Source organism: Aquarana catesbeiana, linkage group LG01 (assembly GCF_042186555.1).
Source record: "Aquarana catesbeiana isolate 2022-GZ linkage group LG01, ASM4218655v1, whole genome shotgun sequence".
Classification (NCBI taxonomy): Eukaryota; Metazoa; Chordata; class Amphibia; order Anura; family Ranidae; genus Aquarana; species Aquarana catesbeiana.
In genome coordinates, this window is record NC_133324.1 from 721,477,771 (window position 1) to 721,500,359 (window position 22,589).

A 22,589-nucleotide genomic window follows, 5' to 3' on the forward strand; every position below is an offset into this window, starting at 1 on the left:
ATGAGTGACTTCCTCTTCACTATCTGTCATACTCAGAAACGTGTAGGCCTCTTCACTAGTGTACCTTCGATTTGCCATTTTGGCCTCTAAATTTAGGGGTACACTAGTGAGACTCACAGGCAAAAAAGCTCCTGACTGTCAGCGACTGATTCAAAACGCTACCAAAAAACTGTTAGCGATCGCAGGGATCAGGCCTGACTCTGCGAACGCTGCAGTTATGTGTGCTTAGTGTTTTGTGACAGTTATCGATCGATACTGCACTTGGGTGGGCTGGGCTGGGCTGGGCCGAGGAGCAAAACGCAGGTGCTAGCAGGTATCTGGGCTGATCCCGCTAACACTGCGTTTTTTTGGGGGACCCTAAACTGCTGGGGAGTATAGATCTGATCGGATCAGATATCGATCCGCTCAGATACTATAGCACTAAGGGAGGTGTATGCTGCGTGCGTGGGTGTTAGCGGTACTGGCGCTAACCTGACGCTGCCTGGGGCGACGCAGACCTTATCTGACCCTAAAAACTTAACTTATATCACCGCCGGGCAATTAGGGGGTTAAACCTTTATAAGGTAATAAACGGCGGGTGCCCTAAAACTATAATAAACTGTAATAAACTATAATAAACTACAAAAAACAAACCAACTAACCAGCGTCACCCGTAACAATTATATGGTGATCACTGGTGAAAGGGTTAACTAGGGGGCAATCAAGGGGTTAAAACCTTTAGAAGGTAGTATATGGGGGTCCCTGTCGCTATAAAACACTGACAGCGAACCTATATACTTACCTCCCTAACTAGCGTCACCTGTGTCACTAATACAGCGATCAGAAAAACGATCGCTTAGTGACACTGGCGATGGGGGGTGATCACGGGGTTAAAACTTTATTAGGGGGGGTTAGGGGGGTACCCTGGACCTAAGGGGGGTACCCTAGACCTAAAGGGGGCTAACCTAACTGCCCTAACACTTATAACTGACACAAACTGACACCAATGCAATAATCAGAAAAAAAAAAAAACCTGCTATTGGTGTCAGTATGTGTGGGGGTACAGGGGGGTGATCGGGGGGTGACTGGGGGGTGACAGGGGGGTGACAAGTGTGCCTGCGTGTTCTACTGTATGTGTAGTGTTGGTGCACTTACTTGGATGTCTTCTCTCCTCGGCGCCGGACGAAAAGACCGTCTCGAGGAGAGATGACATCACTTCCTCCGCTTCTGTTTACATTCACAGAAGCCAGGAGCGATCGCGAGGGGGGAGCCACGAATGAGTGGCCTCCCCCTCACCTTCGATCGACCCTGACCTCGAACCGACCGCCGCTGGCACCGGGGGGGGTCCGATCGGACCCCCCACCCGCGGGCAGGCAAGGACGTACCTGTACGTCCTTTTGCCTGCCCGTGCCATTCTGCCGACGTATATAGTCGTGCGGCGGTCGGCAAGTGGTTAAACATCCTGCGGAATGGATGACAATCAGATGGAAACAGACAGGCAGTTAATTTCCATTCGACCGCCCCATAGAGAACAGTGGGCTGTGTCCGTGTCCACTCTGCATAGTGGAGTGGTTCTGACACGGACCGGTCATCCACCTGCTCAGCGGGGATCAGGAGAGGGATCCCACGCAGGGCAGGAGGATCTGCTTTGACAGATTCCCCTCCGTCTGAAAGGGGCCTTATGCAGTTTTCACCTATGTGTTTTTTGGAAAGGTGCAGGGACTTTTTTTTTTTTTTTCTTTTTTACACACAGCATGGTGTGTGTTTGGCTCCATAGACTTCAAAAGAATCACATCAAAAACGCATAAAAAAAAAAAATGCATGTATATGCATCTTTGGTGTGTTTTTCTGTATGATAACAGACACATTCTCCTAGCAACATTAATACATCCCAAAGTTAGTTAAGCACCTTTGGGTGGAAACAGGTCAAGGAGATGGCTGAGACCTGTTGTCTTTGTTCAATTAATCCTAATAATCCTCACTGCAATTGGTTCCATGGTCCATCTTCTTGTTATTCAACTGTACTTGCAGACCAGGTTAGGGTGCAGTGGAGTAGCAGCCGCCGACAGATCGTTTTCCTGGTGGTAGCAGTAGACTAATTTATTGTGTTAGAACCTTTTCTCTATTCTCCATAATTATCACAATCTCTGGAGCACAACCAGGAAATAAGTATTTTATTAAAACCCTATAATTATATATAATTCGTAACTAAAGTCTGTCCAAAATACAATACAAATTGTCAAACATTAAGTCATCAACTCGCTATAAATGTATATTTGTGCACAAAATATCAGTTATTGGTGGACTAACAATTTAAATTTTCCTATAGTTTTTCTCAAACGGTGGATACATTATTTACCATACTTTTGGGAGCAAATTAAATCCAAACCAAAGGGTCAGTCTGCCTAAAACCGAGACAGTACCTTACACAAAGACAGTCTTCTTAAATGCCCCAGCAGGTCCAGCAATGAAACCTCTAAAGGCTGGATTCAAACCTAAGCATTTTTAAGGCATTTTGCAGATTTGCACTACAGTCCATTTAACATGGTTTCCTATAGAACACATTCTGTAGTGCAAATCCGCAAAATGTAAAAAGCACTAATGATGCATAGGTGTAAATAAGGCCCTATTTTCATCAGTCTGTAGATTAAAGGCTAGGGTTACATAGCTACCTGGCCTTTAATTATGGCAGCAGGAGGTGCAACCTTGCTGTTCAATTCCTTGAAAGATATCAAAGTGGGGATGGACAAGTATATGCCTTTTCAGCTTTTCAGTGATGCTATAATGGTAAATAGGTGGTCTTGTGCTTTGTAGTTGTGCAACAAAAGGGTTTTAGTCAAACATGTAAAATCCTTCCCTTGGAGTACATTACTGGACAAAGGAAACATAGTATTCTGAAACGCTGGATTATACAGTTACTGCCACCTTCAAGAGAACTGGACACTGGCAATCAAAGCTTTAAGGAAACCCAGTACAACCAGTCCTGTGTGCCTCTATTTTTTAGCAAACAATGATGGCAGAGAATCATAAGAGGGGAGGGACTTGTGTCCGGTAATGCACTCCAGGAAAAGGATTTTACAGGTAAGGCAAAGACCATATTTTCATAATTGTACATTACAGGACACAGGATAGCATTCTAGAACATTAGGGTGTCCAAAAGCAGCCCACATGCGGTGTGGGCACACAACAGACAAAAGGATACCCAACCAGACTACCCACAAAGAAAAAATATTTTACAGCCAAAGCTGGCATCAGCTGAGGCCTGAACATCCACATGGTAAATTATAATAAAAGTGTGAACAGAAGACCAGTCAGTCCTTTGCCAGTCTTTCAGCACTGACAGAGTCAGGCTGAAGAAAAAAAGCTGCAGACATGAATTCAATAAGGGAACAGAACAGAGATACTGATGATCATTGTCCTGATTAAGGTGAAAAGAAAAAAAACACTAGCCTCAAAACATCATTGTTTTTGTGTAGCACAAGAAAGTTTTTTTTTTATGGTTTAAGTCCGCCAATCTGTAAACTCCCCTCGCAGAAATGATGGTGATCAGAAAGGCAACCTTGCGAGTAAGGCTAGACAGAGTAATATCTTCTAAAGGTTCAAAGGGTGGTCTTTGAAGAACAAGCAGAACCAGACTGAGAATTACAGAGAAACATACAGGGAGAACACTGTGAGCAACAGCCTGTATGAAGGCCTTTACTAGGGAGTGATAGGCAAGTGATGACTGAAAAAGAACTGCTAAAACAGGCCATAGACGGAGAAATTCCAAGGGTTGCAGGAAAGAAAATTTGCTCAATTCCCTCATCAACAGTGTTGATAGAGGAATCCCTCCTGCAGAGCCATTGTGTTCTCCCAGCTATGGCCGGCCTTAGCAGTTCTTTTTCATCATCACTTGCCTACCATTCCCTACTGAAGGCCTTCATACGGGCTGTTGCTCACATTCCCACTAGCAATAATTGCATGTAAAATCTGACAGGCTGGTTGTACCAAAGTTGATAGATCAATCAACTTGGAGACATTTAGCCTGCCCATACATGGTTTTAAACTCAGCCCGCTCCTGCTGAACCAGCCAAGATTCAAACTGTCTATGGCTGGCTTAAGGCTGAGGTTGGACCCTTGTGGGTACTTAAGGCAAAACGTTGATACAGGCCAAACTAGAGAGAGAAACAGTATTTGTCCCACAGAAAACTTCCTGGGATGGAATTTCCTTATCTTGCACTAAAAGCAATGTTTAACAGGTGTGATAGCAGACTTTGCTAGATGTTGATTTCCTAGTTTTCAAGAAAGCATAGATATGCCCGTCCCTCAGGACTTAGGCTTCAACAGTCAAGCTGTTAAAGCCAGTGACCGAGAAGCAGGATGGCAAACTGTGGGACAGAAAATCTGGACAATCTGATAGGCCCCATAGAAGCCTGATGTGGTTCAAGTACCATGTCCTCCAGTGCCAGTTCAATGCAATGAGAATCACAGGGATACCTTCCATTTCAATCCTGTGTTGTTGGCAAGAGGGGAACTTGGGAGGGGACTTCCCCAATTCCAGTGTCAAATTTGTTACCCACCATGCCAGGGCAAACCTAGTCCTGCCAGTCAGGTGTGATGGACGATCTGGACGACTGCTCCTCTGATCCCATGCTGCCAGAATGTTGCGTTGCAATAGTTTGGAGTAAACTTGGGTGTATGGAACGGTTTCAAGAAGTACACAATTGGACCCTAATCCAAAAATGGAGGATCAGTTGTCTACTGCACTGCAGAGCCTTAACACTGGAGCAGAGGTCGCGGAGTCCTTCCAGGCGAAGAAGAACCTTGGACAGGTCAGTAAAGAAGATCAAGCCCAGACACTCCAAGTGAGAATTTGGATGTAGCACGGATTCTGGAGTTTCAGGAATCACTGTAGGTTATGCATAGTCCGCTGAATGTTTGCTGGCAGTGTCCGGGTGTCCATTCCTTCACAAGTTAAGTTAATGCCCTGAAAGCTAAATAGTGGCAGAACAAGGGCTGGCATTTTGAAGAAAGCCCAAGGTACAGTGGACAGGCCAAAGGGAAGAGCAACTAATTGGTAATGTTGCGTATCCACAGTGAAAAGTAAGTAGCATAGATGAGTAGAAAATGGGAACATGTAAGTAGGCATCTCAGTTTACCACTGAGGCCAAGAGATCTCTTAAAGGAAAGAAGGAGGCGATGGATCAGGCAGATTCAATACAGAATTTTTGCACCTGCAGGAGGATTTGGAGAACCTTTAAATCTAGAATAGGGTGGATGCTTTCTTTTTCTTAGGAAAGGTAAACAAGTTTGAGTAGAAACCTCATTCTGGACCCAGAATATAAACATGTCCTTGGAAAAGTTGTCAAAGTATGCGCCAAAAGATGTTCTCCATAGAAATGCATATGCAAAAACATTTATAGTCCAAATGATTCACAGAGAAATGAGTCACGGCTTCCTCCACCTATTCCCTGTCCTGGCAACATAATCATGAGCTTCAGTTGCAATAGTAATGCACTGAAAATTGTCAGGGGACTTTTGAGAGACCAGGTTGGTAACTAGCAGGGTGGATTTGATTTAAATTATAATCACATAATCATTTAAATCACATAATCATGAGCTTCAGTTGCAATAGTAATGCACTGAAAATTGTCAGGGGACTTTTGAGAGACCAGGTTGGTAACTAGCAGGGTGGATTTGATTTAAATTTAAATCACAATTTAAATCACTAGTAAAAAGGCTGGATTTAAATCATAATTTTTAAAGATCAACTGTAATCTCTGTCCTGCAGCGGCTTCTCCTCTGACCCGCTGTTGAATCACAGACAGTCTCATTCACTTTAATGGGACGGCTGGTGACCACAGGTCGAAGGAAAAAGAAAAAAAAAAAAAATCGCTTTATTCCGCCATCAATACATACAGTGTTGATGGGGGAATACCCACTGTTGCACTATTGTGTTCTGACAGTGCCATAAGAATACAATAATTACTGCTGTCTGCTCTAGCCAGCAGCAGTAATCATACAAAACAAAACAAAAAAAACAGATCAACTTCAGTACAACCAGCCTGCCCATAGATGGGTCAAAATTCGTCTGGTTCCTGTTGAACCAACCAAATGTCAATACGTCTTTGGCCGCTTTACTTACAGTGAGGCAAGAGGAGTCAATGGCTGACAAAGACTATATATAATAAAGTAAAATGAACCTGGGCTTATCCTGTACACACACACACACAAAAAAAGGCTGTAGTGCACACTGCAAAAGGCTGATCCTGCTTGTTTTCAATTGACTGAAAACAAATTGCTGACAGATGAGTTGCGATTGATTGCTATTTATTTTTAAATAAACTTAATGCAGTGTAGAATATGAGGTGAAGTTGACAAGATGACACAAATCAGTCAAATAAGGTTTAGAAGAATACAATAAAAGTCTTCATGGTCTTACACAACAAAATATCTAGTTTGGAACGATTTACATTACGGAAACTGAACTATGCCAACAATGCATGAACTCACCGACACGGCAAGACTCGGACAACATCATTTGGTTTGTATCCTTCAATGCATACAGCGCAGTTGTCAAAATCTGGCTCTGTCTCCTGTTGGAAAGACAGCAATAGTTAGGAATGCTTGTACAGTGTGCCCTTCTTTCCAGCATATCTATAAGAATGACTGCTAAACATTAAAGTACCATATATACTCGAGTATAGGCCGACCTGAATATAAGCCGAGGCACCTAATTTTACCAAAAAAAACCTGGGAAAACGTATTGACTCAAGTATAAGCCTAGGGTGGGAAATGTAGCAGCTACTGGGTAAACAATGCCCATCTGCAGCCTCACTGTGCCCATTTGCAGCCTCAGTGCACCCACTTACAGCCTCACTGTACCCACCTGTATCATCAGTGCCCATCTGCAGCCATACCTTTGATAACTAAAACAGTGGGTGTCTCCCGCTGTGTCATGCAGTGTTCGGCGGCCGTCCATTGTAACTAACCCCGCCTCGTCCGCGATAGACGGAACATTGATACAGTTTCCCAGCATTGTAAAAGTGTTTCGTCTATCACGGACGAGGAGGAGGTGGGGCTTTGTTATAATGGATGGCCACCGAACAGACTGCATGACACAGCGGGAGACACCCACTGTTTTAGTTATCAAAGGTACGGCTGCAGATGGGCACAATGAGGCTGCACCCTCACTTGAGACCCTCACTCCAGTATAAGTCGGGGGGGGGGGGGGGGGGTTCAGCCTAAAAAATGTGCTGAAAAACTCAGCTTACACTCGAGAATATACAGTAATACAGCGAACCTCCTAATGCATGGGATTGCTCCTACATTTTATAATGCACTTACAAAATCCTACTCTCATAAGCACAATGCTTCCAAATTATATTTTTGTTTACCGGTTATTTGAACGAGCTGGAAATTTGATAAATGCTGGTTGGAAGGAAATGTGGAAGATGTTGACCACAACAACCATTAGTCCTGTTGTTATTTTTGCATGAAAAAAGAATTTGTGAGCAAATATTGAATACTTTCTCTAGGCAGAACAGCCATATTTTCTGTCTTTAGTCTTTAGAAATTCACACTAATGTGAATAATACAATAAGACATTTAAAGCCGTAATAAACCCAAAAGCAAACATATTGCAGCTTACCAATTTCTAGCTGTTATGGCTGCATTTGTTTTCTTTTTTAGGCTTAATGTACACTGCTGCTGGTAAACGAAAACTTAGGAGTAGTTGGGCGTTTTTCAGCTGCTCCTGAACTCTCCTCTATGTTATCTTATCAGTACATGTACACAATGTACACAGGGTCGTTTATAGTAATTTTTAGGCAGTTGAGATTAGAAGCAATTTTTGGAAAGCAAAAAAATGCGTTCAGAACGGACGTTCAGAGGCATTTGAAAAGCCAAATGTCTGTAACAGCTTGTAAACGTGGTAACTCGCGTTTAGCCGCGTTTCATTTATAGGTGTTTTTAATGGAGATACATTTTTGACTATTTTCAATGCAAAAAACACTTCCAGAAAACGCAAACGCGGCTAAACGTAGCATGTAAACCCTGCACAACAGACACTTTTAAACATCAGTTACCATTTGTCAAGTTACATAATTCAGGAGAGGTTTTAAAACGTCCCGTGTACATGAAGCCTAATGCCTCGTACACACGAACGGACTTTCCAACAACAAAACTGTGGATTTTTGTTCGAAGGATGTTGGCTCCAACTTGTCTTGCATACACACAGTCACACAAATGTTGGCTAAAAATTCCGAATGAAGTGACGTACAAGACGTACGCGATATCTCCGTTACGAACGCTAGTTTTACAAGACCGAATGCTTCCGGCTCCTACTTGATTCTGAGCATGCGTGGACTTGTGAACACACGATCGGAAAGTCCGACAACAAACATTTGTTGGTGGAAAATTTGAGAACCTGATGTATCAGTTTACAGAGATGAGAAAAACCATTTTACACTGGCATGGAGTGCTTACAATGATCATAGGGTGCTTTATTAACGTGCAGACAGATAATAGATCATTATCTTAGGGATAGATAAAGACTTCAGTAGTAGGTCAGCCCAATCTAAGAGGCTGATGAAAATTTTTACATGAATCAGAGAAATGTGCGATTGTTTAAATGACAACTCTAGGAATAATAAAAAAAAAAAAAAAGTTGCTAAGCTAGGAATAAGAGGCTCTGGCGCTAGCCTCCACTGCGGCTCCAGGGGCATCCCTTGTTGCCATCTGGTGGCCTTAAAGAAGAAAAAAATGGGGCAGACTTGGACAACTTTGTCTTTTTTCTGCCAACTGGCACCTTTTAAAATCTCAGTATTCTTTGGCATCATTCATTTTGAATGTTAAAGGTGGGATATGGTGCCACAGGGTGACTCAACCATCCAAACATAGTTTGCCATTACCCAAGAAGGACCTGCTATATGTATTTTTTACATTGGCCACTGCAGGCTCTCATCCAATGCTGGAGATTTCCCTTGCGTGATTCTTTTGTGGGGTTTTTGGGCAGGTTCATTACAGTGCACGATGCTACAGAGGTGAGTTTAGCCTCTGAAACTGCACCAGAGCTATCCTGATGGGTTTCTTCTAAAGCTGCACTTCAAACAGACAAATGAAAAAAAACTCAGCTTTAGTCTAGTTATGCATTAATTATATTAAGACTTTAATTGCATTTTAGAATACTGCTTTTATAACTAATTGTAATCTGTCAGGTATTACACTAACAGTGAGAGTTTATGCACTGTGAGACAAATTTTCAAGCACTGGAGAATGGTAGCCTCAGGGACCATAGGGAGGAAACTGGAAGTGTAATGCTGTTCCTCTACAGTGCAATCACTATGTGACACCAATTTACCAGCATAGCTGCAACATGAATGAGGTGGGTCACCCTCCTAGCTATATAGGGTGGAAGGGGTGTGTTATTTTCAAGACTGACTTAAAAGAACTACAAATCCTTTGGCAGGTAAAACAGTTCACATATACAGTACTGTATGCATTTCAATGGTGTATGTAGCTCTTAGCCCGGAGTTCCACTTTATCCAACAGCTACCTTATTGTATGCAGTATTCAAATTTGCACTGCTGATTACAAAAGAAGTAAACATTTACCGGTATGTTTTAAATAATTTTCCACATAGAGCTAAACATTAATGTGTTGTTTTTTGCTTCAGTCCCAACAGCCTGTCATATGCTCAGACTGCTGCACAACAATAAAAATGTTCTTTTAATCTCTAATTAGCTAATGTTTAGACAGTGGATAGAGCAACCATACCACAAGGGAAGTTCTGACCTCAGTTAGTTACAGAGATTTTATACAAGAAAACAACTAGAAAACAAAATCTAACGTAGTATTTTTCTGTACTTAAAGCATAAGGCAAGCCTACACTAACACAAATATAAAGCAATCCTGTACGATTAGCCCTATTCAGCTATTCTAGTTTTGTATAGCGAGTTCGGCTTCAGAGCAATTATTTTCATTTTTCGCATACATATAAAAATCCTAATAAAATTAATTAAACCCCCAGCACATTATATATTTTCTGAAAGTAGAGGCCATGTAGAATAAAAAAATTATAGTTGCAAATTATTATGTCATAAAATACTGTTTATTAAACGCAAATTTTCAGGAAAAAATATAATAAAATAAATTTTAGTGCAAAAACACAAAATATAATTTTTGGTCAAATATAAAAGATGTGGTTGCATCAAGTAAACAGATACAAAACATTCAATGTCCTAAAATTGCATGCACCCGTGATATCACCAAAAACTATGGTGCCTAAAAATCTCCACAGGTGATGCCTTACAAGCCTTTACAGCTCATCAGTTTAGAGTTAATTATGAGCTCTTTTGCTAGAATTATTATTCTCACTCTGACGTTTGCAGCGATATGTCACATGTGGTGTGACCGCAGTTTACATGCACGTGCACACCCTGGGCTTTTGTTTGTGCAGGTGTAAGGGGCAACGGGGGTTATGTTTTTTTTTTTTAATATATTTTATTATAATTTACATTTTTTTTAACTGTTTTTCTTTTCTTTTTTTATTTATTTTTATTTGATTGTGGTTACAAGGGGTTACTAAACCATGTGATAGCACTGGGCTGGTGACAGGTACTCTTTATGGAGACATTAGGTGTCTAATTGGGGACCCCAATGTCTCCCCTGCCTTTCACACCATCTAACCATGCACAGATCTGATTGGCTAGAGGTGTCCCCTGGCTGTACTGGCCAGGAAATTGTGCATCTGAACCCGGAAGTGACATCACTTCTGGTTTTATTGTTTGCATGTGAGATCGAGGCATGGATTTGCCTTGGTCTCACAGTGCACTCCCTCCCCTAGCCAGCGGCTGTGGTCCCGTGCTCCGGTAAGAGCGGGAGAACCTGGAAACCACAGGAGGAGGGGCTGCCTCATCCCTCTCACTGTGAAGCCGGGAGGAGGCTAAACAGAACCCGCACAAGCTGATGGCTGCTACTGTAGCCATCAGCTTGTGTTTAAAGGTTCACTCTTTGTACATACAGCAAACAGGTTAATAATAAATGCTGCTTCTACATACATTTTTTTTATCATTCATTTTTGTTGGTCACATGACTGCAAATACCTTGCTAAGGCTTCTGCCTTTCAAGGAGGTGGCACCACTCCATTGCTTTTTGAGCAATCACTTATTTACCTGTCTCTGTCTGACCATCTCTAGGGTGAACATGGTGATGTCACTGCCTCGATGAATCGGAAGACACAGATCAGAGGGCAACAATGGTACAAATTCAGCAGTGGTAGCGGTGTTCCAACCCTCAACAGGAAATGAGGGGATAACAACAGCACTGGCAGGAGCAACAGTTTTTTTAACCTTGTATTTTTCCACTTTAAAGTGACTTTAAACCCTCCTCTTTTTTTAAGCTTTTTCGGTAGTTGATTTAATCACCTAATAAGTATACACTTTGTGTTTTAATCCTTGCTTATTGTTCCATTGAAAGCTGGTGCAATGACCGCTGCTATAGGTTTCCTTCTCCAAGCCAACAGGCTGACTGGAAACTGCATTGTCTACTGTTAACGCTTTCCAGTGAAGTTTGGAAGTTCAGGGAAGCAACACAGAGATGGTGTGGATAAGTGTGGCGCTAAAAAACAAATAAGTGTAAATGTACGTTAATGCGCAAAGTCAGACAGAACAGCCTCTGAAAGACAATATGCACAATAAAGTGTCTTAATGAAACTTGATCATAAGTGAGATTAAAGGCAATATATAACGTATAGTGATTAGGTAAAAATACACAGGTGAAACGTATATAGGCTGTTAGCTGACACTAGCAGGAATAAGTGAGAGAAGTGAAAAGGATATAAATAAATCCTACAGCTACTACAAATCCCAGGGATGGGAAGGGGTAGTGAAATAAATAAAAGAAAACGTAAAGCAAAAATTTGATATCAAATTCCTAAGACATCACTGAACTATATTACCCACAAATATGTTATCAAACCTATAGTGGGACAGTGGCACTAAAATAATGAAAATGTGGACTGGAAACATGTAGACTAATGCTAGGAAATCAAACATGAACTTGTAAGTTGCTGATATAACTAAAAGTCCTAGAACAATGGATATACATCTGAAGAAAAGGCTGAAAAGATCAATGACAACCGGAAATGGTAGTAGGAGTCCCTTAAATCCAGGAATGGCATCCACAGGATGGGGTATCCAGCTTAAATGTAAAAGGGATAGGCAAAAGTACCCTTACCAGCAGTGGTGGACTCCCAGCCAGCGGCTTGGGAGTCAGACAGGCTTACAATGGAGCAGGAGGAACAGATCTTTGTCCACAGCGACTGAAGATGATAGAAGAACTGTGGCACTCACCCACCGAACCTCTCTGGTCTCACTGACTATCGGCTTCAATGGTGCAGGTAAAGGGCTGCTCACCAAAGATCGAGCTCCATGGAGTGGGTATAGGTCCTCGAGGGAGAGGAAATCAAAAAGAGAGGCTCCCCATGGTGTGAATCAGCTTACCCAAAAGCTTTATTTAAAACGAAGTAATAAAAACACACTCTGGCTCATATGTAGAAGTCAGGTATAAAAAAGTTATAAAAAGCGCTGAAATCAAATGGTGGCAAGACAGGCATAACAAACCCTGGGTTTGTTATGCCTGTCTTGCCACCATTTGATTTCAGCGCTTTTTATAACTTTTTTATACCTGACTTCTACATATGAGCCAGAGTGTGTTTTTATTACTTCGTTTTAAATAAAGCTTTTGGGTAAGCTGATTCACACCATGGGGAGCCTCTCTTTTTGATTTCCTCTCCCTCGAGGACCTATACCCACTCCATGGAGCTCGATCTTTGGTGAGCAGCCCTTTACCTGCACCATTGAAGCCGATAGTCAGTGAGACCAGAGAGGTTCGGTGGGTGAGTGCCACAGTTCTTCTATCATCTTCAGTCGCTGTGGACAAAGATCTGTTCCTCCTGCTCCATTGTAAGCCTGTCTGACTCCCAAGCCGCTGGCTGGGAGTCCACCACTGCTGGTAAGGGTACTTTTGCCTATCCCTTTTACATTTAAGCTGGATACCCCATCCTGTGGATGCCATTCCCGGATTTAAGGGACTCCTACTTTCATTTCCGGTTGTCGTTGATCTTTTCAGCCTTTTCTTCAGATGTATATCCATTGTTCTAGGACTTTTAGTTATATCAGCAACTTACAAGTTCATGTTTGATTTCCTAGCATTAGTCTACATGTTTCCAGTCCACATTTTCATTATTTTAGTCCCACTGTCCCACTATAGGTTTGATAACATATTTGTGGGTAATATAGTTCAGTGATGTCTTAGGAATTTGATATCAAATTTTTGCTTTACGTTTTCCTTTATTTATTTCACTACCCCTTCCCATCCCTGGGATTTGTAGTAGCTGTAGGATTTATTTATATCCTTTTCACTTCTCTCACTTATTCCTGCTAGTGTCAGCTAACAGCCTATATACGTTTCACCTGTGTATTTTTACCTAATCACTATATGTTATATATTGCCTTTAATCTCACTTATGATCAAGTTTCATTAAGACACTTTATTGTGCATATTGTCTTTCAGAGGCTGTTCTGTCTGACTTTGCGCATTAACGTACATTTACACTTATTTGTTTTTTAGCGCCACACTTATCCACACCATATCCGTACCACAATTTGTCTGATTGTTCGTGTTGGCCGCTCTTCCTTTTGGTTGGCGCATTATTACCTTTGATTTTTTGAAGCAACACAGAGAGTAGGAGTCTTCAGCATTGAAGCCTCATGCACACAGGGTGTTTATTTACTTCTCCTAGAAGATAGCAGCGTTTTTGCAGAATAAAGCCTGATGCTTGTAAATGTGTCTAAAGCTTTTACAGGTGTCAAGCTCTTGGGCGTTAATTAGGGCGTTTTAATTGGCCAGAATAAATCATTTATTCTGGTCATTGAAATTAATTAATGTTCAAGCACTAACGTTTAGGCGTGTTTAGCAGCTTGTAGTAGCTTCAAGTGTTTTTTTCTGCCCAAACTCTGCTGCTTCTGGATGCACTGGCAGTGTTTTTTTTTCCTGCCGCTAAAAGCTCCTGCCACTAAATTCTGGTAAAAGCCTATGTGTGCATGGACACATAGGTTAACATACAGGGACATTTAGAGGCAGGGGAAAAAAATGGCAGATGCCCCCTAGAAGCCTGTTTGCATGAGGCCTGAAAGTTGTAAACTGTACATGCTGGGATAAAAATTGTTAATTTACTGGGAAATGTTTATTTTTATTGTGCTCAATGTGTAAAGTAAAAAAAAAACATAGGTTTAACACTACTTTAAGGTGCAGGCAAAAACACTTATAAACACTCCGCAAACTGAAGTGTTAGGCCAGGTGAAATATTCCTCCTTACATCAATGGAGGGCTGTGGGGGAGAAGCCAAGTGCTGCTTTTATTATTTTGGAGGAGAACAAAGCAATCAAGAAAATGTATTTTTAATGGTTTTCCATACAGTGGCTGCCTGCAGGAGAGGATAGATTTTTTAAAAAAATGATCACAAATCGCCCTTCTCCCAGACAAACCATATGATTCTCCCAGTTAAAATAAAAACTTCAGATTCTGTAGGATTCAGGTGCTCATACTGCTGCTACAAGGGGGAAAAGAGGCAAGTGGTATAATCTGTTAATAATCCACAGTCCAGAACCAAAAGGGAGCAGTCTGAGAAGGACAGAGATTAAACAGCAACTCCAGATCTTATCAAACTTATGTGGTCAATTCCTGCTAGCATAGGTCAATTTATACAAGGGAAGGTTTCCATTGATCGCTGCTTTCCAGCCACTCACAGTATGTTGGGGGGGGGGGGGGGGTAGATGTCCAACGCAGAAGGATCTTGCATGTTTGGTAGTCACCATACCCTCCGCTAAGCCCAGTAAGCACAAGGCGGGATCCAAAGGGAGAAAAAGCTGCCCCATCACATTGACGGTATCCACCACACCACTCCAATAGTGTTTTATGTGTCATGGCAAAGCCAAGCCAGAAAACATGAAAGTAAGTGTCAACTTCTTTTACACTGTGAAAACAGGTATCTGAGGTCCCAGGGTATATAAAGGAGAAGTATTAGAATTACAAAGTCCTCCAAGTCCTCATCAGTCAAAATAGGGATATCAGCCTGCGATTTGTTATACAAATCAGTAATTTTGGCGAGTTAATTTGGAATAGAGTGCTGACAACAGCTTAAAGAAGCTCTTCAGAGGACAGCACCTTTTCTAAGGCCCTTTTCAAACTGGAGCGTTGGCGGTAAAGCGCCGATATTTTTAGCGGCGCTTTACTGTCGTTTTTGAGGGGGTTTACGGCTGCTAGTGGGGTGCTTTTAACCCCCGCTAGCGGCTGAAAAAAGGTTAAAACGACCCGCAAAGCGTTGCTTCGGCAGTGGTTCCTATTCAGTTCAATGGGCAGGAGCGGTTTAGGAGCGGTGTATACACCGCTCCAAAGATGCTGCTTGCAGGAGTTTTTTTTAACATCCTGCCAGCGCATCGCCTCAGTGTGAAAGCCCTCCGGCTTTCACACTGAGACTGCAGGGGAGCCGTTTTTCAGGCGCTATTTTTAATATAAAAATTACTTAAAAAAGAAAGCTTTAACAGCGCTTCATACTAATAAAAAAATATTCACCAATATGATATCTCATAAAGTGCAATGGTCACCTATTAAACCACAAATTGTATTAAGACAGTGCAACAGCCACTAAAAAGTGTCCATCAACCCATTAAAAATAAATGGTGATATTATTAAAAATATATAAAAAGGTGGTAAGATAAGTCCTTCTATTGCCAATTCCGTGCATGCAACTATAAGTGATTAAAGTGGGCTTCTGATCCTAGTGCATGACAAAAGTACATGAACCATAAGCTGCTACACCTTCACAGATCCACCTCATGAACACCCCATTGTGTATCTTCTTACCGGAGGTAAGTGTTAACAGGGCCTGTAAGATCCTTCTCAGAATCAATCTGCAACTCAGTCGCTGTGAACCTTAGAACTCCATAGCAGAACCGGTTCAGTATGGGGGACATATCATGCAGGAATACAAAGGGAGGCTTTCATAATGTTATGTTGTTTATTGAAAAGAACCATCCCCCCTAATACGTCTTCAGAGTGCCATCTTGGCCCTCTGAAGACAGAATCACGAGACGCGTCAGAGCGTGACCACGCAAACTACCAGCTTCACACAGCAAGCGTCATCCCGGGACTCATCACGATGGTGCGGGTCGATTGGAACTCCGACCATCGGTGAGCTTGATGCTGATACTGTGACAGGCTGACTTTTAAACATTGTTCTAGTAAGCATAACTTGTATTAGGGGGGATCGTTCTTTTCAATAAACAATATAGAGGATGCAACATAATCCAAATCTGAATGCTGGTAGGTAAACAGACAAGAAACCACATGGTGGCTCAGCCCACTAGACTCCACCTAGAATGCAAAGAAAGGGTAAACAATGCTGCTGCCAGACTCATCCACCTTACCAACTGTGTCAGAAGCCAAACCCGCATTGACTGCTTCCCATTCCCCAAGGAAAAAAAAATATTAACATACAAGCCCATTCACAACTCAACATCACCAATCTTGTCTCCAAATATCACCCAAACTGTCCTCCCAAGACCTTCTGCTTTCTAGCTCCCTTGTCTCCTCCTCCCATGCTTACCTCCAGGACTTTTCAAGAGCGTCTCTCATCCTCTGGAACTCCCTACCCCATTCTGTCCAGCTATCTTCTACTCTATCCACTTTCAGGTGATCCCTGACTCATCTCTTAAAAAAAAAACTGGGCTGCCTTTAGCAAACTGAAACTCTTATTTCTCTTAGTTCATCCCTCACGGCTCCACTTGCTCCTCCCTATTAGATTGTAAGCTCCCGAGAGCAGGGCTCTCCTGAAACCTAGTGCACACTAGTAGTTTTTTTTTCTTCATTCAAACCGGCAGGCCTGAACTAAAAAAAATTGATAGCTCAGGAGGAGCCGCTGTACTAACTATTCGATGTTAGTACATGGATCTCACCTGCTGTGCTTATGTGTTCTGACAGGGGGGGCGCCCCCTCCCTAAAAATTCCAGTCAGCTTTCTCAGCCATTGGCCGATCAGCAGACCTTTTTTTCGGTCATGCCTATTCTGTCAAACAGACTGTAGTACACACGGGCCGAAAGTTGGACGGTTTTTATCGAACCGATCAATGCCGCCCAACATTCGGCCCGTAAGTACTAGGCCTAACCCTCTTGTACTAAATTGTATGGTTTCTGTATTGTCTCCTTTTATATTGCAAAGCGCTGTACAAACTGATGGCACTATATAAATCCTATATATTAATAATAAACAACCAGACATCAGTGTCACTTACCTTATCTCCCTTTTTAATAGTTCGGACTTGCAGTTTGCTAATGGCTTTTTTTGCTGCATCCCCAAGCCGCCTCTAAAAGACAAACAAAATGTAAATTAAGGAATAACAGACAGAAACACCAGTTACATTTTACTCATATTATCATTCACAGTCTGCAATCTATTAAATCTACTTTGTAGGACTTATCAGTCAGCCATTCTCCAGACTAAAACCAGCATGGTTGGGGTACTCTGGAAGATTTTTCTTTCACATAGATCTCTCTGATTTATGAACTCATTGTAAGATCACAAAATGTCATTAATAACTCACATATAGCAAACATTAGGAAGATAGCACAATACCAACAGCACATATCTGTCTATCAGTGGTTTTGTTAAGAGTTTTTCCTAAAATTTGGGGTTTGTCATTCCTACTGTCTGTCATGACAAATAAGGAATAGTACTGCAGGATAAGAAAATACATTTTCTGATATAAAACTACATTAAAAAATTAAGCCTAGGTTCACACTTGAGCTACTTTTCTTTGCAGCATTCTTTATATTATGTTTGTGCTTTCAGGCTTGAGCAGTTTTTTTTTTTTTTGGCCAATGGGAAGAAAAAATTGTTTTATGTGCATTTTCAGGCACTCCCACTGAAGTCTTCAGGGTACAAAAATGCACGACTCTGCCTCAAAACTGTTTATTGAAGTGAAGTGTAAAAAAAAAGTACAAAAACAATCTTCAAACGACACTGCTCAGGTGTGAACGGGAACCACTGAATATAATGGAAATCTTGTGGAGTGTTGAAGCGCCTCAGGAAACATGCTCCAAATCGCTCAGATGTGAACTGGACTTAAAAAAGGGTCATCCAACAGCAATCATCATTGCTCCCAGTTTGTATACGAGAACAATGATGGATAAATTGCAACGGTTGTCTTTGGGAACACTGCCATTTTTCTTGGTGCTTTTCAGTCTATACATTAACCACACCTGTGCAGGCTTTCCAGCAGTATCAGTGGTGTAAAATTGAAACTTGCCTTGTGATAACATTTAAAGAAGACAATGCCTGAAAAAACATCACATTACAGTTTTATGTAATTGCTCATCCAAGTTGGTGTGAAGTCCAAATAATGCTGAACAGTTATCAGGACTTCCCAACACTGTAAAATCAGGAATAACCACAATGTTTTCCATACGGCACTCTAACACCAGAGGACCATTGATTTGGTTAGGCGCAGCCTGGCTATTTTAAAGAACAACAGGCACTACAATAAATAAGGGCCAGGTATGTAAATAAGTAACAACCTTACAATTGGCCCAGCAGACTTTTTGCTCATGTCTAAAAATGTATTTTAAAGATGGATTCCAACTGTGGTATATTTTTACATAATTACATTTCAGCTTGGAACAATGTAACTGTGAACAGTATATACCACACCTGACCGAAGCGAAGAAAGTGACGGCACCGCCCCACCTTGTTCAATCAGAGAACGCTTTGTATTTATTCAGCAAATGCAAAGCATTCTCTGAATGCTGCATGTATTGAGTGGTTGACCTCCCTCCCGCTCAGCACGGGACCTGAAATCAAGTGGAGATCCCTGGATTATTGGTGTTTACTACAGGGATTTCCAGCATTCAGGAGCATTGGGCAGGTATGGCATAAACAGTTACACTGGGCCATTCTAGGCTAGTGTAACTATGTATGAAAAATTGGATAACTGGAATTCCTCTTTAAATACCCAGAGTATACACAGAGGCAGCCTATGTTATTGTTTCACATGGTCCTCCCTAGCCATGAGATCTTGTTGGATCTGTATGAAGCTAGGGCTGGAAAGGAGACAAATTTCTGCCAACATGGATCACCTGAACAGTAAAGCAGAAACTACAAATGGCTTGGATTTTATTCTGTCGTTATCACCATACCAATAGCGTGGAGTGAGAGGAGCCAGACCTAGCAGAACATAACACAACACTTTACACTACACTACAGAGTTAATAGGGAGATACAATTTATACTGACAAAAGGGTATTGTTTTGCAAAATGCAATTGTTTAAACAGAAAAGCAGCAAGAATAAAAAAGGCTGTACTTTACTATACTGCATCAGAACAAGCAAATCTGGTGCCTGATATAAGACCTAAGAGTGATATAGCTAGCCATGCAAATGGATATGGAATCTTGTTGGTTGCAGTGACTTCTACCAAATTTTAAGATATAAAAGTAGTGAGCAAACCCTGCGAGCCACTTACGGATAAATGCCTAACAAAATGGTGAGTAATTAATCTTAGGTGGAGACCAGCTGCAAACACTCAGTCACGTTTCATAATCGTGCAAAGTGGTAAAAATAAAACAATGTGTCTGCGCTGGAAAAAAAAAATCACATCAATCAAAAGTGCAGCAATAATAAACATAAACAACATAGGTATTAACAAATAGTACACTTGAGTGAAAATACCCCTAAGTGCTAAAGTATAAAGTGCACAGTGCTATAATAAAACGCACAATGTGAGTGGTCAATCAAAAAACATATAGATATTGGATCAAATGAAATATAAAGGGATATAACTACTAGTGAATGAAATAAAGTCCAAAACAGTATATATCCAGAAATATAAGAGTGCCCAGAAAAAACGTAGTCCGAAGATTTAGTGAAATCCGCACATCCTTCCTTCCAAAAGTGTGTCACCAAGAAACATGCTGTAGTGTCTTCCAGCCACCCCCACAGGTATATATGCTCACCTTCCTGTGTGTGACACAGCGATTAAACTATGTCAAACAAAGCTTTGGAGCCACTCCTGTGCTCTTTTGGAACCAGCTGTGCAGACCTCCAATGCTCTCAAATGAAGATAATATATGCAAAAGAAAAAAACTCCATAGCGCAATATTGCAAGGTGTAATAAAAGGATTTTAATAAAAAGTTCTCTCCCCTTGCTGGGGTACTCACATACTGTGGGTGCGTGAGTGCACCATCCTTAACAAACAGAGAACGGACAATCTCGCGGTGTGGAGTGCGATGCGGTGTGTGTATCGAAACTCTCCTTCTCCCTCTCTGCTGACAGCTCCGTCCAGGCCCCTCCCCTACGCGTGTTCGGCACCGGGACCACGTGCCTTCATCAGGGGGAATCCCCTGATGAAGGCACGTGGTCCCGGTGCCGAACATGGACGGAGCTGTCAGCAGAGAGGGAGAAGGAGAGTTTCGATACACACACCGCATCGCACTCCACACCGCGAGATTGTCCGTTCTCTGTTTGTTAAGGATGGTGCACTCACGCACCCACAGTATGTGAGTACCCCAGCAAGGGGAGAGAACTTTTTATTAAAATCCTTTTATTACACCTTGCAATATTGCGCTATGGAGTTTTTTTCTTTTGCATATATTATCTTCATTTGAGAGCATTGGAGGTCTGCACAGCTGGTTCCAAAAGAGCACAGGAGTGGCTCCAAAGCTTTGTTTGACATAGTTTAATCACTGTGTCACACACAGGAAGGTGAGCATATATACCTGTGGGGGTGGCTGGAAGACACTACAGCATGTTTCTTGGTGACACACTTTTGGAAGGAAGGATATGCGGATTTCACTAAATCTTCGGACTACGTTTTTTCTGGGCACTCTTATATTTCTGGATATATACTGTTTTGGACTTTATTTCATTCACTAGTAGTTATATCCCTTTATATTTCATTTGATCCAATATCTATATGTTTTTTGATTGACCACTCACATTGTGCGTTTTATTATAGCACTGTGCACTTTATACTTTAGCACTTAGGGGTATTTTCACTCAAGTGTACTATTTGTTAATACCTATGTTGTTTAAATTTTAAGATATGCATGAGGTTAGACATATAACAAAAAAAAGCTTATGAAGCAAGTGCCTTCTCCAAAGATTGTGTGACCTACAGGTAAGCCTTCGTAGTGGTCTGAAAGAATACAATCCCAAAGCAGAAAGCAAGTGTCTGAATTTGCATTTAGACTGCATTTCCAGGCAGATGAGTATAGCCTTTTTTGGCAAAATCTCAGGATGTATAGGTAATGCATTCCTTTCAATTCAAAAGTCTTCATGAAACAAGGGACTTTTTTTTTTACCCTTAAAATATGACATTACCTCCAGCCAAACAGAATAAAAATAAATTTTTAGGATGGCTGCTGTCTCTTTGTCCCCATTCACACTAAAACACAATCACTATTAAAAAAAAAAAAAAAAAAAAAAAAAAAAAAGTAATAATGAAACTTAAGTCACGTCTTTCATTTTGTTTATCTTCAGTACAGGGAAAATAAGATTCACAGCAGTTCCAGATACAATGAACTCTGGTTTGTCTAAAGACCACAAAGCATTCCATGAAGAAACAAGCATGGCCATTTCATTTTATAAAGGGACCTCTAAATAATGGCAAACAGCGGGCTCCTTCCTCATCTGCAGACGTATTTCTAAAACAGCCAACACTTCAAGGTGCTAAAAGACAAGACTGGAAACATTGTGTTCAGATGCTGGATTTCTCCAGCAGTGACAGGAAGTAATCAAAACAGTCGTTTTAATAGTCCTCAGCATGCATACTCTTCAAAAAAAAAGTCTAAAGTGTGTCAAAACTCAATGGCATACTCCCATTTAAGCACAATGAACACTCAAAATAGTCAAAAGACAAAGGCGGTGAACCTGCTCGTTCACAGTTGTTTTACGGCAAGATCTCAGCAGTCAAATACTTTTTTGTGTAGCATTTGCAAGGTACACATTAGGCATCGGGGCTGATTTATGTTCTTGTTTACTTATTTTATGTGCACATGGTCGAAATTAGATTTTCATGCAATTGGATAACTGATGCAAATAGTCACAGGATTTATTGAGTTGAGATTATCAACTCCTTTAGTAAATAACTTTCATTGTTAGCAGCAGTGCTTTTTTTCTCAGAGAATAGGTGCAGGAACTCATTCTTTTAGAGTCACCGCCCCCTACCCACCTCTGAGCACCGTTCCTTGGTTCCAACCCCTACCTGTCTCCCAGTGCTGCCCCTTTTAGAGAATACAGAACCAAGTAACATTTGTGATGCTAAGTAATTTGTATGGAATTTGTCAATGATAACAAGGAAAGCAGTGAAATAGATCCCCTGCAGGCAGCAACAATAGACAAACCCCCAACAACAGATCCCCCCCAAGAAACAATGGACTGCTTGCAACAATATATCCCCCCAGGAACAATAGACCCCCGGCAGCAACAACAAATCTCCCTTCAGCCAGCATCAATAGCCCCTCCAGCATTCAGCGACAATAGACCCCTCCTACAAGAGTAGATCCCTCCTAGCAACA

At 41.5% G+C, this 22,589-nt stretch overlaps 1 protein-coding gene across 1 annotated transcript in view; it reads right to left on the reverse strand.

Annotated features, from left to right (window-relative positions):
* Positions 1 to 22,589, reverse strand: part of RNF150 (ring finger protein 150) — a 264,405-nt gene that overhangs the window by 73,072 nt on the left and 168,744 nt on the right. The window contains exons 3-4 of the mRNA XM_073604173.1: positions 17,312 to 17,383; positions 6,472 to 6,554 (exon numbers count right to left, since the gene is read on the reverse strand). Coding sequence (XP_073460274.1) covers positions 6,472 to 6,554; positions 17,312 to 17,383 — 155 coding nt within the window. The remainder of the gene's footprint in view (positions 1 to 6,471; positions 6,555 to 17,311; positions 17,384 to 22,589) is intronic.